This window comes from Dendropsophus ebraccatus, chromosome 7 (assembly GCF_027789765.1).
Source record: "Dendropsophus ebraccatus isolate aDenEbr1 chromosome 7, aDenEbr1.pat, whole genome shotgun sequence".
NCBI classification, from domain to species: Eukaryota; Metazoa; Chordata; class Amphibia; order Anura; family Hylidae; genus Dendropsophus; species Dendropsophus ebraccatus.
The window spans coordinates 142,440,857-142,459,050 of NC_091460.1; the positions used below are offsets into that span (position 1 = coordinate 142,440,857).

General features: G+C 43.1%; 1 protein-coding gene across 2 annotated transcripts in view; it reads right to left on the minus strand.

The window, feature by feature from the left end:
* MGAT4D (MGAT4 family member D) overlaps positions 1–18,194 on the minus strand; it is an 85,809-nt gene that overhangs the window by 43,642 nt on the left and 23,973 nt on the right. For both annotated transcript variants that reach the window (XR_011364008.1, XM_069978625.1), the window contains exon 2: positions 844–1,005. Coding sequence is in view for 1 of the 2 variants with exons in the window: in XM_069978625.1 (XP_069834726.1) it covers positions 844–1,005 (162 nt within the window). In the remaining variant the exon portion in view is untranslated. The remainder of the gene's footprint in view (positions 1–843; positions 1,006–18,194) is intronic.

Here is an 18,194-nt window from a genome sequence, read left to right on the forward strand (position 1 = left end):
TCACTTAAAAGAATAAATTAGATTTATAAAGTGTAACTGTCATGTAAATGTCACTTTTCAGGAATCATTAAGTATCAATAGTACAAGCGATTTTAAGAATCTCTGTAATAGGTTTTATTAAGCAAGAGTTTCCTTCTGTACTTAAAAAGCTCTTTTCCTACCTCCCCCCTCACTTCATAAGAAGCAGGATTTCTGTGTCCATTATGCTCTATGGAGAGGGGAGGGGTTGAAAAGGATGAATGGGCACGGAGAGGAGAAAAGGCAGCCCTGCACATTACATCATCCTGCAATCTTCTCTCACCAAGCTCCCAGATAAGCACTGACCTTTCTGACTGTGAATCCAGTGTTTTCTGTGCCCATACTGTCTCCAAACTGTACAGCTGCTTCTCTGCTCTTCCTGCTCACTCATCCCCCTCGGCCCCTCCCCCCTCCATAGGTTATAATGGGCACAGCAAAACCAGTCTTCACTTTGTTCCTCTGTAATGGAGACAGCTTTGCCTGATAATGCACAGATAAGAAGTGAGGAGGGGGTGGTTGAAAAACAGCTTTTTGGAGTACAGAAAGAGGCTTTTTTGCCTAATAAAACCTATCACAGAGTTTCCTAAAATTGCTTGATTTCTGCAAAAAAATTTAAATGACAGCTACACTTTATGCAAAATAAAAATATAAAATTGGATGGAGAAATAATTTACGGGATCCCAAGTCATTCATACAACATTGTGCATCTAAAAAACAGACACAACACGCAGAGGTGCACAACTAAAATATTGTGTTATGTAGATTCCGCTTCTCAGACTGCAATCTTTCTTTCCGTTCTGTAGACCTGAGTGCAGACACCGATACCTGTGTGGTTTTCAAATGCGTTTCTCTTCTCCGCCACCGCCCGCTTAATCTCGTCCAGAACCGTGCTTAGATCTCGAGATCGCTTCTGATTCTCTTGCTCGGCCTGAAAGAGTCTTTGTTGTAGCTCTAGAAACTGCTTTTCGTACGACTCTTCTCCATAATCTGTAAAATTAGATGGGAAACATTTCAATAACCATCCGGTAAGCCCACCTTCTGCACAGGCTCCTCTTAGTCTTCACTACAATACTGGTTGATGTAATATAAAATGAAATTTGTGGTGGATCACTTACGTAAAAATTATGAGATTATCCTGGTATATACAATGGCTTCCTACCACAGAAATGCTAATTTTGCTTAGTGAACCCAATGCAATAGATATAAACAGTCACCCAAACACACTGAACGTGTAAAGTGTATGGCGGCGTCCTATTTACAGGATCATGCAAGGTGGATTTTAACTGTCCAACCCCCTACTGTCCTGGAAGAGAAAAGCCGCCACAAGTGCGGTCTGGCTGCGGTTTACACCACCCTTTTCCTTAAAAGGACACATGAACATTCCACTGAGTAACAACTGCAACTCAGCTACCATTGAAGAGAATGGGAACCAGGGTGCAGTTACCTAGCATGGCTACTACACAATGTACACAGCTCCCTGCCACCAGCTCTGTTTTAGGGCGGGTTCACACTATGGAATTCTCGCAGACAAATGTCCGCGGAATTCCGTCAGCTGTCCGCCCGCACGGGCTTTTCCGCCGGCTTCATAGACACCATTATATAGGCCGCCGTATTCCGCGATCCGCTGAAAGAAGTGACATGACCCTTCTTTCAGTGTATAGCGGAATACGCCGGCCCGTAGAATGGTGTCTATGGGACCGGCGGAAAAGCACCCAGATGTGCGGGCGGACAGCTAATTCTGCGGACATTTTCCGCAAGAATTCCTCAGTCTGAACCCGCCCTCAGGGTGGGTTCACACTGAGGAATTCTAGCGGATTTTCAGGCGGATTCCGCGTTAAAATGTGCGCGGAATCTGCACGGAATTCCGCCCGTAAAGAATGAACATTGGGAATGCTCATTGGCTTTAATGAGCTTTCCGCTTATTTGATTACATAGCAGAATTTCCGCGCTGAAAATTCCGCCGCGGATCCGTTTTCCGCCTGAAGAATTAACATGTCAATTCTTTGGGCGGATTCCGCTAGAGGAATCCTATAGGAGTCAATGGGGCTTTAATTCTGCTTGAAATTCTGCTCGAATTCCGCCTACATTCCGCTTGAATTCTGCCAGAGCTGAATAGGCGAGGAATTTCAAGCAGAAAACTTTCCTCTACAATTCCTCGAGAATTCCTCAGTGTGAACCCACCCTTAAAGCCCCATTGACTCCTATAGGATTCCCCTAGCGGAATCCACGCAAAGAATTGACATGTCAATTCTTCAGGTGAAAATCGAATTCGCGGCGGAATTTTCAGTTTGAAAAGTCTGCTGTGTGAACAAATAAGCGGAAAGCCCATTAAAGCCAATGTGCATTCACAATGTTCATTCTTTACGGGCGGAATTGCGTGCGGATTCCACACGCATTTTGACGTGAAAAGTGTGAACCCACCCCAACTGTGAATGCTGATGCCATAGCTCTGGCAAACAGCGGAATGGTGGCGTGCCACATGTTGGCACATTTTTCATTGGTGATCTATCCAAAGGCCTCAATAACATGATCCGAGCCGCGATGACCGGAGGAGGATAGCGGCACAGATCCCCTAATAGAAATGCGGCCGCTCCGCCGCCCAACAGCAGAAATCGCAGAGAGAAACGGAGCGCAGAAGACAACTACTCGCCTACTCAATCTGTGCCGGCTGGCTCATATGTTCACCAGGAGTAGTCCAGTAGTTGTTGCGATCTCTGCTGCCAGTCGTGGGGGGAAAGACCAGTCCTGTTTTTTAAGGGTGGGGTTAACGGCACGGATCCTGTGAGTGGCTGCATTCACTCGAATGGTTTCTAAAATTGCCCATGGTTGCGGATTCAAAAATAGTAGTCCTGGGTAAACTCTTTGAAGTATACCTTAACTTTCAAACAATGCCCGACATGTCAGAATCGGTCATCAGTGAGGGGCACCAAAAGAAAGCAGAGGGAACTAGGGAATGCCCCGGCCATCGCTGTATAGTCAGAGTCACACTATAATTGTCACGTAAAAATTTTTCTAATAAACAAAAATTTTAAAAAAATAGATTCAAGGAGGCACAAAAAAAATCTGTCTTCTGCGCTGGAAAGGAAGTGCGGAGCAGACATTTGGTTAAGTGCCTTTAAGCTTTCCATTACGGCGATCCATAAACATAATGCTCCGAGCGTATTCCTCTGAGGAGAGTGCATTAGTGGCCGGCTAATGTTCTCGGGATACATGTACTCTACTGATCTCCATCCAACTACTCTCTGCAAGGGGCGGCTCCGGCAAGAACTAAAGAAAAACATCAAACAACGATCCAAAAACATTTCTCATATTCAAGTAGACGCAGATTTTAGGGACAAATTTCATACACTGTGAAGCGCAATGCGAGTCCTAGTAGTAAATGAGAATGGTATAGGAGGGGGATTTATACACAGGGGAAAGGTGTGCGATTTAGCATTAAAGTGTACCTGTTTAAATTTTTTTTTAATTTTATGAAACGTTGTAATTGGGTTTATTAGCCGAAAAATGCATTTTTATCATGAAAAAGAAGTTTAGGCTCTCCCCCCTGTCTTCATGGTTTTCCTATGGAGAGGGGAGGGGTGGAGAGAAATGAGGCACCAAAAGAGGACAACAAAGAGTTAATTTACAGCTACATCACCGGCTATCTCCTCTGAAGTCCACATGGACCTCTGAATACTGGCTTTCACACAGCTCCCGCTGTGTAATCCTTTGTTCTCTGCTCTCTGTTGGTGACTAATCTAACTCCTCCCCCCTCCCCTCTCCATAGGTTACACAGGGTCCGACTGATGTAAAAGAGTCAAGATTTCCTGATAATGAGCAGTGGATAAGAGAGGGGAAGGGAGGGGCCTAGGAAAGGTCTTTATGAATGCAGATAATGGCAGATTTGCCTAATAAACCCAATTACAAAGTTTCTTAAAATCGCCTGGACTATTGATTTCTGCAAAAAAAATTTAAAAGGACAGTGACACTTTAAATAGACACTTCATTCGAATGAAACCTTCGGCCCTCAAGCTGCTGCAAAACTACAATTCCCAGCCAAAGGCTGTCAAGGCATGATGGGAATTGTAGTTTTGCAGCAGCTGGCACGCCGAAGGTTCCTCATTCCAGATTTAGGACCGGTCTGTACATATGGATTACTGTTGCAATCTGAAATAACAATCTGAGTAACAATAGTATCCCGGCATAAAAGCACAAAATGATCAACCATAAATCACAGATGTACTGCTATAATTTGTGTGATTGCAACAGGTCATTTACTGAGCTCAATGGAAAAACGACTGGTAATGCACCGTATTGCAGCATAGCTGGAATAAAACCAAGGTATTATTAAAAGGGATTGTTCACCATATTTTTTTTCTTTCAAATCAACTGGTGCCAGAAAATGCCAGAGATTTGTAATTAACTTCTATTAAAAAATCTCATGTCTTCCAGTACTTGTCAGCTGCTGTATGCGCTGCCAGAAGAGGTGTATTCTCTCCAGCCTGACACAGTGCTCTCTGCTGCCACCTCTGTCCGTGTCAGGAACTGTCAAATCCCCATAGAAAACCGCTGCTCTCTAGGCTGAAAAGAATACACCACTTCCTGCAGGACATACAGCAGCTGATAAGTAATGGAGGACTTGAGATTTTTTTTTTTATATAAGTAAATTACAAATCTAGCACTAGTTGATTTGAAAGATCATTTTTGGGGTAAACTACCCCTTTATTGAAACAGAGCCATCTAATACCGGGGCTGCTAGCCTCACCCTGCTTATGCTCCTTTGTAAGAAAACAATTGTTGCCAGCCTAGATGGTACTAGAAAGAATTTTAAGTCTCAGAAGATGTCACCTATCTCCAGTCAGACAGGCCCGATGCCAAAGACGAACAAACAAGTCAGAATTGTTTACAAAGCCCTGTTATTAACCTGAGCAGATTACACCAACATTGTTGTTTCCAAGCCAGACCACTCCTGCTGCTGCATGCCCTGCCAACTATGTGCAACGTCTTTATGGGAATGGGAAATCTGCATAAACAAGGAAGTAGCGATTAAGCTACCAATGTGTCCTGTTTAATCTGAACGTATGAGAAACAAATTTACAGGGTTTACATAACACAGACCCCAAAGTAACACAGGAAAAGATTAGATTCAAAGTTAGATATAACTAAAGCAGTACTCTCTTACAGGGTGGTAGCCATTTCAACTACACCCAAAAAAAAGACGTCCACATGTGTCGTCCCACCACTTTTTCGTGACATATGGCACTTTATGTTAGTGGCAAAATTTGGTCACTACTTTGTGTGTTTTTTGTGAACAACATCAAAATATCATGAAAAATTAAAAAAATTAGCATTTTATGAACTTTGAAATTCTCTGCTTCTAAAAAAAGAAAGTCGTAGCACATAAATTAGTTACTAAGTCACATTACCAATATGTCTTCTTTATTCTGGCATAATTTGGTAAACATATTTTACTTTTTTAGGGTGTTATGGGGCTTAGAAATTTATCAGCAAATTATCACATTTTCGTCAAACTGATTTTTTTAGGGACCAGTTCTTTTTTTAAATGGATTTAGAAGGCTTGTATCCTGAAAACCCCCATAAGTGACCCCATTTTGGAAACTACACACCTTAAAGAATTAATCTAGGGGTATAATGAGCATTTTAACCCTACAGGGGCTGGAGGAAAGTATTCACAATTAGGCAGTAAAAAAATGGAAAATTTAAATTTTCCAATATATACGTTTAGATTAAAGTTTCTCATTTTCAAAAGGAATATGAGACAAAAAGCACCCCAAAATTTGTAATGCAGGTTCTCTTGAGTACAACGGTACCCTATATGTGGGCGTAAACCACTGTATGGGCACACAGCAGGGCTCAGAAGGAAGGGAGCGCCAATTAGCTTTTCCAATGCAAATTTTGCTGAAGAAGTTTCTAAACGTCAGGTGCGTTTGCAGTGCCCCTGTAGTGTCAGCAGAGAGAAAACCCCCCATAAGTCACCCCATTTTGGAAAGTGCACCCCTCAAAGAATTTATTTTGGGGTGTGGTGAGCATTTTGACCCCACAGGTATTACAGGAAAGTATTCAAAAGAAGACAGTAAAAATAAAAAACTCGATTTTTTCAAATAATATGTTCCTTTAGTTTGAAATTTCTCGAGGAACAGGAGAGAAATGTCACCCCAATATATGTAAATCAGGTTCTCCTGAGTAGAACAGTACCGCATATGTGGGTATAAACCACTGTATGGGCACACAGCCGGGCTCAGAAGGGAAGGAGCGCCAATTAGCATTTTCAGTGCAGATTTTTCTGAAGAAGTTTCTGAGCGCCAGGTGCGTTTGCAGAGCCCCTGTAGTGTCTACAGAATAGAACCCCCCCAAAAGTCACCCCATTTTGGAAAGTGCACCCCTCAAAGAATTCATCTTGGGGTGTGGTGACCATTTTTACCCCACAGGTATTAGAGGAAAGTATTCAAAATTGGCCAGTAAAAATTAAAAACTCGAATTTTTCCAATAATATGTTGGTTTAGTTTGAAATTTCTCAATTTGACGAGGAACAGGAGAGAAAACGTACCCCAAAATCTGTAACGCAGGTTCTCCTGAGTACAACGGTACCCCATATGTGGGCATAAACCACTGTATGGGCACACAGCAGGGCTCAGAAGGGAAGGAGCGCCAATTTACAGGAGCAAAACCGCAGCTAGTAATGGTTATTAGAATAGCGCAGTTACTAAAATAAAATAAAAAAATGAGATTACAGGTAATGTGGGCTGGTTACGGGCAACGTGGGCTGGTTACGGGCAACGTGGGCTGGTTACGGGCAACGCGGGCTGGTTACGGGCAACGCGGGCTGGTTACGGGCAACGCGGGCTGGTTACGGGCAACGCGGGCTGGTTACGGGCAACGCGGGCTGGTTACGGGCAACGCGGGCTGGTTACGGGCAACGCGGGCTGGTTACGGGCAACTTGCTGTGCGGTCAGAGGCATCGTGGCGTGGTCAGAGGCATCGTGGCGTGGTCAGAGGCATCGTGGCGTGGTCAGAGGCATCGTGGCGTGGTCAGAGGCATCGTGGCGTGGTCAGAGGCATCGTGGCGTGGTCAGAGGCATCGTGGCGTGGTCAGAGGCATCGTGGCGTGGTCAGAGGCATCGTGGCGTGGTCAGAGGCATCGTGGCGTGGTCAGAGGCATCGTGGCGTGGTCAGAGGCATCGTGGCGTGGTCAGAGGCATCGTGGCGTGGTCAGAGGCATCGTGGCGTGGTCAGAGGCATCGTGGCGTGGTCAGAGGCATCGTGGCGTGGTCAGAGGCATCGTGGCGTGGTCAGAGGCATCGTGGCGTGGTCAGAGGCATCGTGGCGTGGTCAGAGGCATCGTGGCGTGGTCAGAGGCATCGTGGCGTGGTCAGAGGCATCGTGGCGTGGTCAGAGGCATCGTGGCGTGGTCAGAGGCATTGTGGCGTGGTCAGAGGCATCGCGCGGTGGTTACGTGCAATCTGGGGGGGTTACATGTAATCTGGCGTGATTACGGGGAACCTGGGGGGGTTATGTGCAACCTGGAAGGGTTACAGACAATCTGGGATTGTTACTGATAAACTGAAGTGCTTATAGGTAATCTGGGGTGGGTACATGTAATTTGGGGTGGTTACGGGCAACGTGCGGTGGTTACGGGGCAACGTGCGGTGGTTACGGGTAATCTGGGGAGGGGTTAGGGGTAATTTGGGAGTAAACTGCAATTATTACTATAATAAAAAGTGTGTTTTATTTTTTTGTATGTTTGTCACTTTTTGTACTTTGCATATTCATTTTCACTGTATTACTATGATTACTGTGATATTTTCTATCTCAGTAATCATAGTTCAGTGACAGAGACCAAATTGGTCTCTGTCACTTTAAATTTTCAGAGTTGGCTGGTTGTGAAGCGCATGCGCACTTCATAACCAGCCAGGACGTCGAGGAGGAAGGAGCTCCAGGAGCAGGTGAGTATATGGGGAAGGGGGGGGTGACTGGGGGACGGGGGTGACAGGGGGGGTGGGGGGCGACTTGGGGGGTGACGGGACATCACTTTTTATCCCCTGTCACCAATCATTCATGGTGACAGGGGATAAAAAGTGCCAGGAGCACATGGTACAAGCGATCAGCGGTATATAGTATATACCGCTGATCGCTTGTACCGGGACCCAACAGGGGGGTCCCCGATGACTGCCCCATGCTCTCCGCTACCTCCGGTGGCGGAGAGCATGGGGCTTTCATTCATTTGAACTTTTCCATCGCTGTGAACAGACATTAGTCGGTTCACAGCGATGGCGGCGGCCATCTTGGAAATGATGGCCGCCGGGGGAGGGGGGTTAGTGATCGCCCTACTAGGGGGGGCTGATCTGGGGTCTGAGGGACACTTATTTCATCTCCCCCCACCGTAGATTCACGGCGGGGGGAGATGAAAGGCGGCGGCAGCACCGGTAATCTCCTTTACCGACGGCCGCCGCTATAACGTTAATAGCGGCGATCGTCGGTAAGGGGGGGGGGGCCGGGACGGACCCCACACACTGCCCCAACCCCTCAGCTACCTCCGGTAGCCGGGGGGATGGGGTGGGGGCCGTCCCGGCCCCGTAGCCTTATTCTCTGCCATCGCCGTAAAAAGCCGTATCGGCGGTCACTAAGGGGTTAAAGGAAAAGTCAGGTGAAAATTTTTATTAAAGTATTGTATTGTCCCCCAAAAGTTATACAAATCCCCAATATACACTTATTACGGGAAATGCTTATAAAGTGCTTTTTCCCCTGCACTTACTACTGCATCAAGGCTTCACTTCCTGGATAACATGGTGATGTCACTTCCTGGATAAACATGGTGATGTCACTTCCTGGATAACATGGTGATGTCACTTCCTGGATAACATGGTGATGCCACTTCTTGGATAACACAATGATGTCACTTCCTGGATAACATGTCGCGACCCGACTCCCAGAGCTGTGCAGGCTGTGGCTGCTGGAGTGGATGATGGCAGAGGGACACTGAGGGACACAGGGCACTGGAGAGACACCGAACATTCCCCTGCCACCATCCTCTCCAGCAGCCACAGCCCGCACAGCTCTGGGAGTCGGGTCATGACATCACCATGTCATCCAGGAAGTGACATCACCATGTCATCCAGGAAGTGACATCACCATGTCATCCAGGAAGTGACATCACCATGTCATCCAGGAAGTGACATCACCATGTCATCCAGGAAGTGACATCACCATGTCATCCAGGAAGTAAAGCCTTGATGCAGTAGTAAGTGCAGGGAAAAAAGCACTTTATAAGCATTTCCCATAATAAGTGTATATTGGGGATTTGTATAACTTTTGGGGGGCAATACAATACTTTAATAAAAGTTTTCGCCGTACTTCTCCTTTAAGTTTTGGATGAAGTATGCAATTTCCCCACTAAGAGTCACTGTTGTTTTTATATGTAGTATTTCTCCTGCACAGCTGAAGGTCATGGGTTAAGTTTTCTTGTACCATGTGTTATGTGCTGACCACTCAAAGGTGCTCTTTCTTGTCTTCTTCCTCTCTCTCACCCCCACCACTCACAGGAGGGTTTAGATAGTACCCCTGTAGGAGGAGAAGTTACACTGGTGGAGGAAGTGAGAGGCAATTCATTACTAGTTTTCAGTGAGGGAGGACACACCACAAAGCAGTTCCTGCCAAAGTTAAGCCAGGACCTTGTTTTGGCCAGGATCCCTGACAGGGACCAAGGGCAGATGCAGAAAAGGATTTCTTCTATACAAGCAACTACTATCTCAACAATGCAGTGTTAATCTACAGTAGCGGAGAGCATCCACCAAGGAATACCCTAGCCCATGCCAGGAACCCCTCAAGAAAGTGCAGGGCAGACTACTAAACCAAGAGGAGCTGACCCCAGTAGGACAAAGTTACCAGTATTGAAAAGGTCTATGTATCCTACTGCGCAGTGTAGGTCGACTGGGAAAACTTGGGCACCTTGCTACACCCAGATAACCAATGACTGGGACTCTTACTACCCTATCAAGATGAATAGCTCACAACTGCAGGGCAGAAGGTGGTCAGACATAGGTCTAAACGAGAGTACGAGGATTACTTCACTACTTATCTATCTACACTATAGTTCCGGCAGAGTACAGAATCTACAATGGGCAAGGGCTCCTCTGGCAAACTCCTCTCCTTTTCTCTCTACCTCTACAAAGCACTACTACCACTTTTACCGAAGCTTAACTCTTTACAAGCACCTACTTCTAAGCACTAAGTCACCACTTGAGTGTGTCAAGATTGCATCATCTACAGAGCGTGTACTGTTTATGTGCCAAGTTCTACAGTAAATGTTTTATATATTTTTTTATATCAAACGCACAAGACTGTCTACATCTGTCTGCACCTGCACCTATACAATCACCACCGCACACCTTGGGTTATTTTTCCCTTTATCTGTGGATGGCGGTACAGACATGCCGGGTGGGCCAGTTGCCACTCCAGCTTGGCCACAACAAACCCGGAGGTTACCGATCAATTGGGGACGTGAACCGGCCATATGCAACACGGGTACCAACATCACAAATGTGTGCTGAACTAGCCCTGGTGTCACAACAAATAACATCACCGGCCGAGCTCACAACAACAGTCCATTAAAATCCCACCACACATACCCCTAGTAGGGCATATTGTATGGACAGAGGCTCTGTTTGTAAGACAAACTCTTTAAGTGCAGCTGAGTACTCTCTTTCTCTCTCTAAATGTATATATATATATATATATATATATATATATATATATATATATATATATATATATTACATATTACATATAGATAGATAGATATATATATATATATATTATTTATATAAAATGTGTGTGTGTGTATATCTATATATACACATATACATACATACATACATACATACATACATACATATATACATATACACACACACACACACACACACACAGTGGTGCCTTGGATTACGAGCATAATTCGTTCTGGGACCATGCTTGTAATCCAAATCCACTCTTAAACAAAAGCTGATTTTCCTATATGAAATCACTGATATGCAGACAATTGGTTCCACACTCCAAAAATAATGATTTTTATTCTGAATAACATGTAAATCAGATGAAACAAACAATGAGAAACAGCTGAATATGTCATATTATAAGTTACTGTACAGTATAGCAATCAGCATGTGGAGTATAATGTATAGTAACTGTATAACCCTAATAACACAGCAGCTGGATATGTGATATATAGGTTACTGTACAGTATAGCAATCAGCATGTGGAGTATAATGTATAGTAAGGGCATAAACCTGAAAACAAAGCAGAAGTTTGTAGATACAGGATGGAGCTGCAGATCCCCATAATGCAGTAGCGTAGTACAACAGGCTAGAATAGAGAAGCAGGGCTGCTGTCAGAGGTCTGTGTGGTCACATGACAGCAATGGGGAAGAGTTGTGTGTTCAGTATGGACCAATCAGGATTGACAGAGAGAGGTTACAGCTATGGAGAGATTACCTCCACAGTCCTGTCCCCTGATGTAAGCCCCAGTAGATCTGCTATGATTTGGAAGGTGAGGGAGACTTCCTGGGTCAGAGTACAGGGCTGTAGACCCCGCTATGCAGACCATGCCCCTCCCCTACTCACCCTCCCACCCAGTACAGGGAGCTCTTAAACCAAAGCAATGCTCTTACACCAAGTCACAATTTTGAAAAACTGTGAGCTCTTAAACCAAGTTACTCTTAAACCAAGGTACCACTGTATATATATATATATATATATATATACACACACACACACACACACACACACACACACACACATATATATATATACATATATACACAACAGAAGAAAAAAAAAACACCATGATACATGTCTCTATGCATGTTGACATTTTCTCTTGCATCCCCACCCCCCACATACACTATAAATCAGAGTCACATGTTGGAAGAATCAAAAATTATAATAAAAAAAAATAAAAACACGCAGGGTATAAAATGCCAGAAAAAAAACAACAAAATTTTAGAAAACACCAGAAAAGGCGTTAGGGGCTGCAGGGAACGTCCGGGGAGCCTAAAGGAGATAGATTACACCAAGCGATTATCGTCTGTGGTGGCCAAATACAGCCGATAATTGCTTGGTGTAATAGGCTCTTTAGAGAGACATATAAAAAGTTTTTTTTTTAATCGGTCACGGTTAAGTGTTCAGACCCTGACTGATCAGTAGAACAAGTTGGGAGTCAATCATGCTGGTGCGTGCTCCCCTCCCCGCTCTGTGTCTGAGACCTAGTTAGCAATAAGTCCCTCTAGGTCATGTGACACAAAGGCGGAAATAAATGGAACCAATGAGGGTCACGCACATTACAGTCCCATCGCGTGTTGATATCCAAGGAGACCCGAACTTCCGGATTAACTTCCAAGGAATAAAATGTATTTTTAACTATGCAAACAGCCATCAGCAAAGACAAAGGCATTGTTAGTTTTATCTCCCCACCCGCAGCTATCTACCTGAGAAGGAGAATGGTAACCAATGTTTTACACAGACTAGTAAAAAAAAAACAACAGGACAAAAATATTCCAAGAAAACTTAAAGACCGTCCACCTGACCAACCTTAGATAATGCCATTTTTCATGGAGTGTTTTAAAAACGAAGGACTGGACGTGCACCATAAACATCAGGCTTAAGACTATAGACTCCAAGCAGGTACACACCACTATTTGCTATTCAATTGTGTAAGCACGAGTAAGGTCAGATGAGAGTACAGAGTAAACCAGGTTGCTACACGTAGGTGTAATCACAGGTGCACACGGACACTAAAAACCAACATTTGCTACAAGGTAAGTAATCGGATCCGAGGTGCTCCCAGAGTCATTGTCTCATCTCGTACCTAATGTGACATATTGTATATAATGCGGCTTTAACACTGCCGTGAACGGCCACAGATCTCCTTTGTGTTCTTCAGGTGTCCTTATACATAAACGCCGCAGGCAAATCCGAAAATTGACAAAAAGAACACGGTAATTGTGTGATCTGAGAGAGTTTTCAGTGTATGAGTGCGTCACTTCACTGCCCAGGTATATAGGGCTTAAACAGTTTTGACCTTTCATTTACCATTATCTACTTAAACAGTGACGGCACTGATATATTAGCAGGGCGAGAGGGTTACCCATCCTGCCCTCCCCCATTACAGAGAAACTCCATGGAAGTCATTAGATTTCTGCTTTCCAATGAATTCCGCACCTACTCTGCCAGAGCTGAAGAGGAGGAAATTTCAAGCAGAAAACTTCCCTCTTCAATTTCTCGCCCTATTCCACGGGACAATTATCTTTAGCATAATCGTTAACGAATAACGATCCAAACGACCGCTATTGCGAAAGACCTGAAATCGTACACCCATTTACATGGATTAATAATAGTTACTTATGATCGTTCTTGCAGTCATCTTGTCGTCGCTATTGCGTTCGTCACTACTGCGAATGACCAAACTACATGTTATTCAATGCAAACGATTTGCGAACAAGCAACGATATAAATAGGTCCAGGTCTTATTAAACGATCAACGATTTCTTGTTTGGTTGTTAATCGTTAACTGCTATTCAAACGAACGATTATTGTTTAGATTCGAACGATTTAAGTGTGAACATACCCTAAGAGGGTAGAGTGGTCATGCAGCTGCCTGCCATTAACCCCCTTAAATGCTGCGATCTATAGCGATCGCTGCATTTAAGGAAGTCATTGAAAGCATAAGCGCCTGTCACTGACTGATCGGGACCCCCGCAGCAGGGGTCCTGATCACTTACACTGACAGGCAGAGGAGAGCTCCTTACTGCCCTCCTGTCTGATCGGCCATCTGCCGATAGTCTGTCCTCAGGCAGGCTCTATGAGAAGATCGACCAAAGTACTGATCAATGCTATGCAATGGCATTGTATTGATCAGTATATGCAATCTAATGATTGCATATTTAACAGTAAAAACAAGTGTGAAAACCAGTGGGAAAAAAAAGTGTTTAAAAATATATTTTTTAAAACCCTTATAAAATATTCCCCAATAAGAGTTTAATTTATCTCCTTTCCCATCATAAAAATTACGTAAAAAATAAATAAACATATTTTGGGGTGCAGAATTGTCCAATCTATTAAAATATAACAATAGTGTTCCTGCACGGTGAATGGCATAAATAAAAAGAGAAGGGAAAAAACAGTATTGCTGATTTGTTTTAATTATATTTAAAAATAAATAAATAAAAAAAATAAGTTCTTTTATACCAATATAATACCAATAAAAACTAGAGATCATGGCGCAAAAAATGACACCCCAACCAGCCCTGTAGGTGGAAGAAGAAAAGCGCTATGGCTCTTAGAGGGCGAGGAGGAGAGCGCTGCTTCATTGTGACCTGGACATCCAGGCATCAATGACCTTCAGTCATGAATGGGTTAAAGGGGTTATCCAGCGCTACAAAAACATGGCCACTTTCCCCCTCTCTTTTCTCCAGATTGGGTGGGGTTTTGAAACTCAGTTCCATTTAAGTAAATGGAGCTTAATTGCAAACCACACCTGAACTGAAGACAACAGTAGGGGGAAGAGTCAAATCCATCAAGTTCAATCTACACCAACCCTACTGGGCTGACCCAGAGGAAGGCAACAATCCTCTACTGGTGGTCCGTCTGGGCCGTGCACAGATAACCTCATGTAACCACTGCTGCCAACACCTAACAGCTTGGTCAAGACGGCCTAGATTGTTGAAACGACCATCCCGCTTTTCTTAGTCAAATATTGCAATAAGTAATTACAGTAATCAGACATTACAAACCGGGTGTGTAAGGTTTCAGGTCAGTGAGTATTTAGAGGGTCAGACAGCGGAGTGCCGCACAGACATCAGCATTAGGCCTCAGTCACATGTCAGCAAACCGAGGACTCAGAATATGGTGTGTAAGATGTACGGTCAATAATAAATACTGCTATACCGTCAGCTTCTCCAGTGTTCTCCCTGCCATGCCCTGCATTATAAATTACAGATTACAGGTCAAATGCAGCAAGTCAGACTGTCCATTGTCATAGTTCTAAAAACAATAGTGTCATAAAGCATGAAGCGTAGTCAGCGAAAAATGAATTCTGCCCAAGTCTTTTCATAAATGACGCCAGGTAGCTCTGTATAGTCTCAGAATAATAAACATATGTAGGTAGTAGGCTCTCAAGATCACTCCTAAAGACATTTATTAATTAAAGGAGAAGTCCGGCAAAATTTGTTCATTAAAAGTATTGTGTTGGCCCCCAAAAGTTATGCAAATCCCCAATATACACTTATTACGGGAAATGCTGATAAACTGCTGTTTTTCCCTGCACTTACTACTGCATTAAGGCTTCACTTCCTGGATAACAGGGTGATGTCACTTCCTGGATAACAGGGTGATGTCACTTCCTGGATAACACGGTGAGGTCACTTCCTGGATAACACGGTGAGGTCACTTCCTGGATAACACGGTGAGGTCACTTCCTGGATAACACGGTGAGGTCATGACCCGACTCCCAGAGCTGTGTGGGCTGTGGCTGCTGGAGAGGATGATGGCAGTCCCTCCAGTGCCCTGTGTCCCCCTGCCATCATCCTCTCCAGCAGCCACAGCCCACACAGCTCTAGGAGTCAAGTTGTGACATCACCATGTTATCCAAGAAGTGACATCACCATGTTATCCAGGAAGTGACATCACCATGTTATCCAGGAAGTGACATCACCATGTTATCCAGGAAGTGACATCACCATGTTATCCAGGAAGTGACATCACCATGTTACCCAGGAAGTGAAGCCTTGATGCAGTAGTAAGTGCAGGGAAAAAAAGCACTTTATCAGCATTTCCCGTAATAAGTGTATATTGGGGATTTGTATAAATTTTGGGGGGTAATACAATACTTTAATAAAAGTTTTCACCGTACTTCTCCTTTAAGTTTTGGATGAAGTATGCAATTTCCCCACTAGGAGTCACTGTTGTTTTTATATGTAGTATTTCTCCTGTAATAAGTGTATATTGGGGATTTGTAAATAACCTTGCAACAATGGTGGATTCCTTGGCGCTTAAACCTCCAGGCACAGTCACTCTACTTCAATCAAGATGCAGAGATTGGTGGTAATTTCTCAAAAGGTAATTGGCATATGTGGAATCGGGATTTGTGTCTCAACAATGTATATTCTAATTAGTCAACACATGATAAATGCCATAAATGTCAAAGTTGCAATCTTAAAATCTAACTTTATATAGAGAATAAAAATAGTACAACATAAATGATAAAACAGTATATGTGTAAATATATATATATATGTGTAAATATATATATATATATATATATATATATATATATATATATATATATATATATATATATATATATATACACACACACACACACACAAAGAATATCTAAAAAATACTGACCATATAGATTCTTATTGTTGGTGTATCTGCATGTTTAGTTAGTTGTAAGTATTAGGTTCTCGTATTACTGTTTCATCATGCAGTACTAAAATCATATAAATTAAAACATATGAAGTTAAAATAATGGCACATTGGGAAGAACAACACATCATACCCCACCTAGGAGCAAACCTGGTACCGTGGAAAAGATATATAGACGATATTGTCATCTTTTGGAAAGGCACAGAATCCGAATACATCCAATTTTTAGAATCCATACATTTCAAACCTAATATTCACTTTGCAACATAGTTACGAGTCTATAGAATTTTTAGACCTACAAATTAAAAATACAAGGATCATCACTTATATGTAACATATATCAAAAACCCACTGCTAAAAATGGATACATTAGATTCGACAGCTGACAATTTCCACAATGGCTACTCAACATACCCTTTGGCCAGTTCAGAAGGTTAAGACGAAACTGCACACAAGACGAGAAATTCGAGGAAGAGGCAAATTCCTTAAAACAGTTCTTAACAAAACAATACCCAGAATTTTTTTTAGATAAAGCTGTAGAAAAGACACGGTCTCTAGACAGAAATTTATTTTTTAGTGAACAAACAGCGACAGCAGACACAACGCAAAATACAGAACGCACAGCCAAGATAGTCATACCGTTCAACTCAAGCCACAAACAAATACACAAAATGATTAACAAACATTGGCACGTAAGGTCTGATAAAAGTGTGTGCCAGTTGCAAACATTTCAGAGATCATAGGTTGGATGTTCTTTTGTGTCCGGTTGTATTTTTGGATTGTACATTATGTTTCTGTGTACTACGACTGGAAATTACTCTGTACCTCCTGTTTTGTTTTTCTGTAAAATCTTTAATAAAATCAGATTCAACATAACAAACATTGGCACCATCTAAATGACGATAAGACACTTGGTCCATTACTCCCCCCAAAACCCACCATTGTATACGCAAAAGCTAGCAATTTAGGCCTACAAATCACACCAACCATCAAGAGAAAACCAAACTCTACACAAAATTCTATTCATCCAGCACTAATAGGCTTTTTTAGATGCGGAAACACATTTCGAAAGACATATAGAAAAGACTCAGAATATATAGATAGTGTTGGTACCTTATAGTAATAACAACCCAATCATTTGCGATAAGAATAATTTTAACTTCTTTTACAACTATATGTATATCTTTATTATAATCAGCATTTGTATCTTCTCTTATTAATAAAAGTTTTTAGGAAGATTTTACCATAGAAATTAGAAAAACATTTTTATGGAGCACAGGGGATGAGAACCCAGGGTGGTGGTAGCTCTTATATGCCAGAGTCCAGCCACTCACCTCAAGACCACCTAGCCTTTTTTAACCATAGAAACCACCAATGTTGTTGTTTTAAAGGGGTACTCCGGCCAAAATGTATTTTTAGATATGTTATTACATAAGGAAAGTTATTCAAATCCCTAATATACACTAATTATGGGAATTGCACATATAGTGCTATTTCCCTCAATTTAGTAGATCTGGCAGACTCACTTCCTTAAAAAAATAGTGACGTCACGTCTCAAGTGTAGGGTCCAGCAGGGGGCGCATGTAGAAGTAGATTAGAATTAGAATCAACGCCTTCTCCCTCACTCTGCCTATCTCCCTCCCTGTCCTATTACACCTGCTGCCCGGTTACAGGCAGCGGGGTGAGCGCTCCTTATCTGGGGCTCACCCCTCCTGCACCCCTCGTCCTCTGAACGAGTCTCCCCCCGGGGCCTCAGCG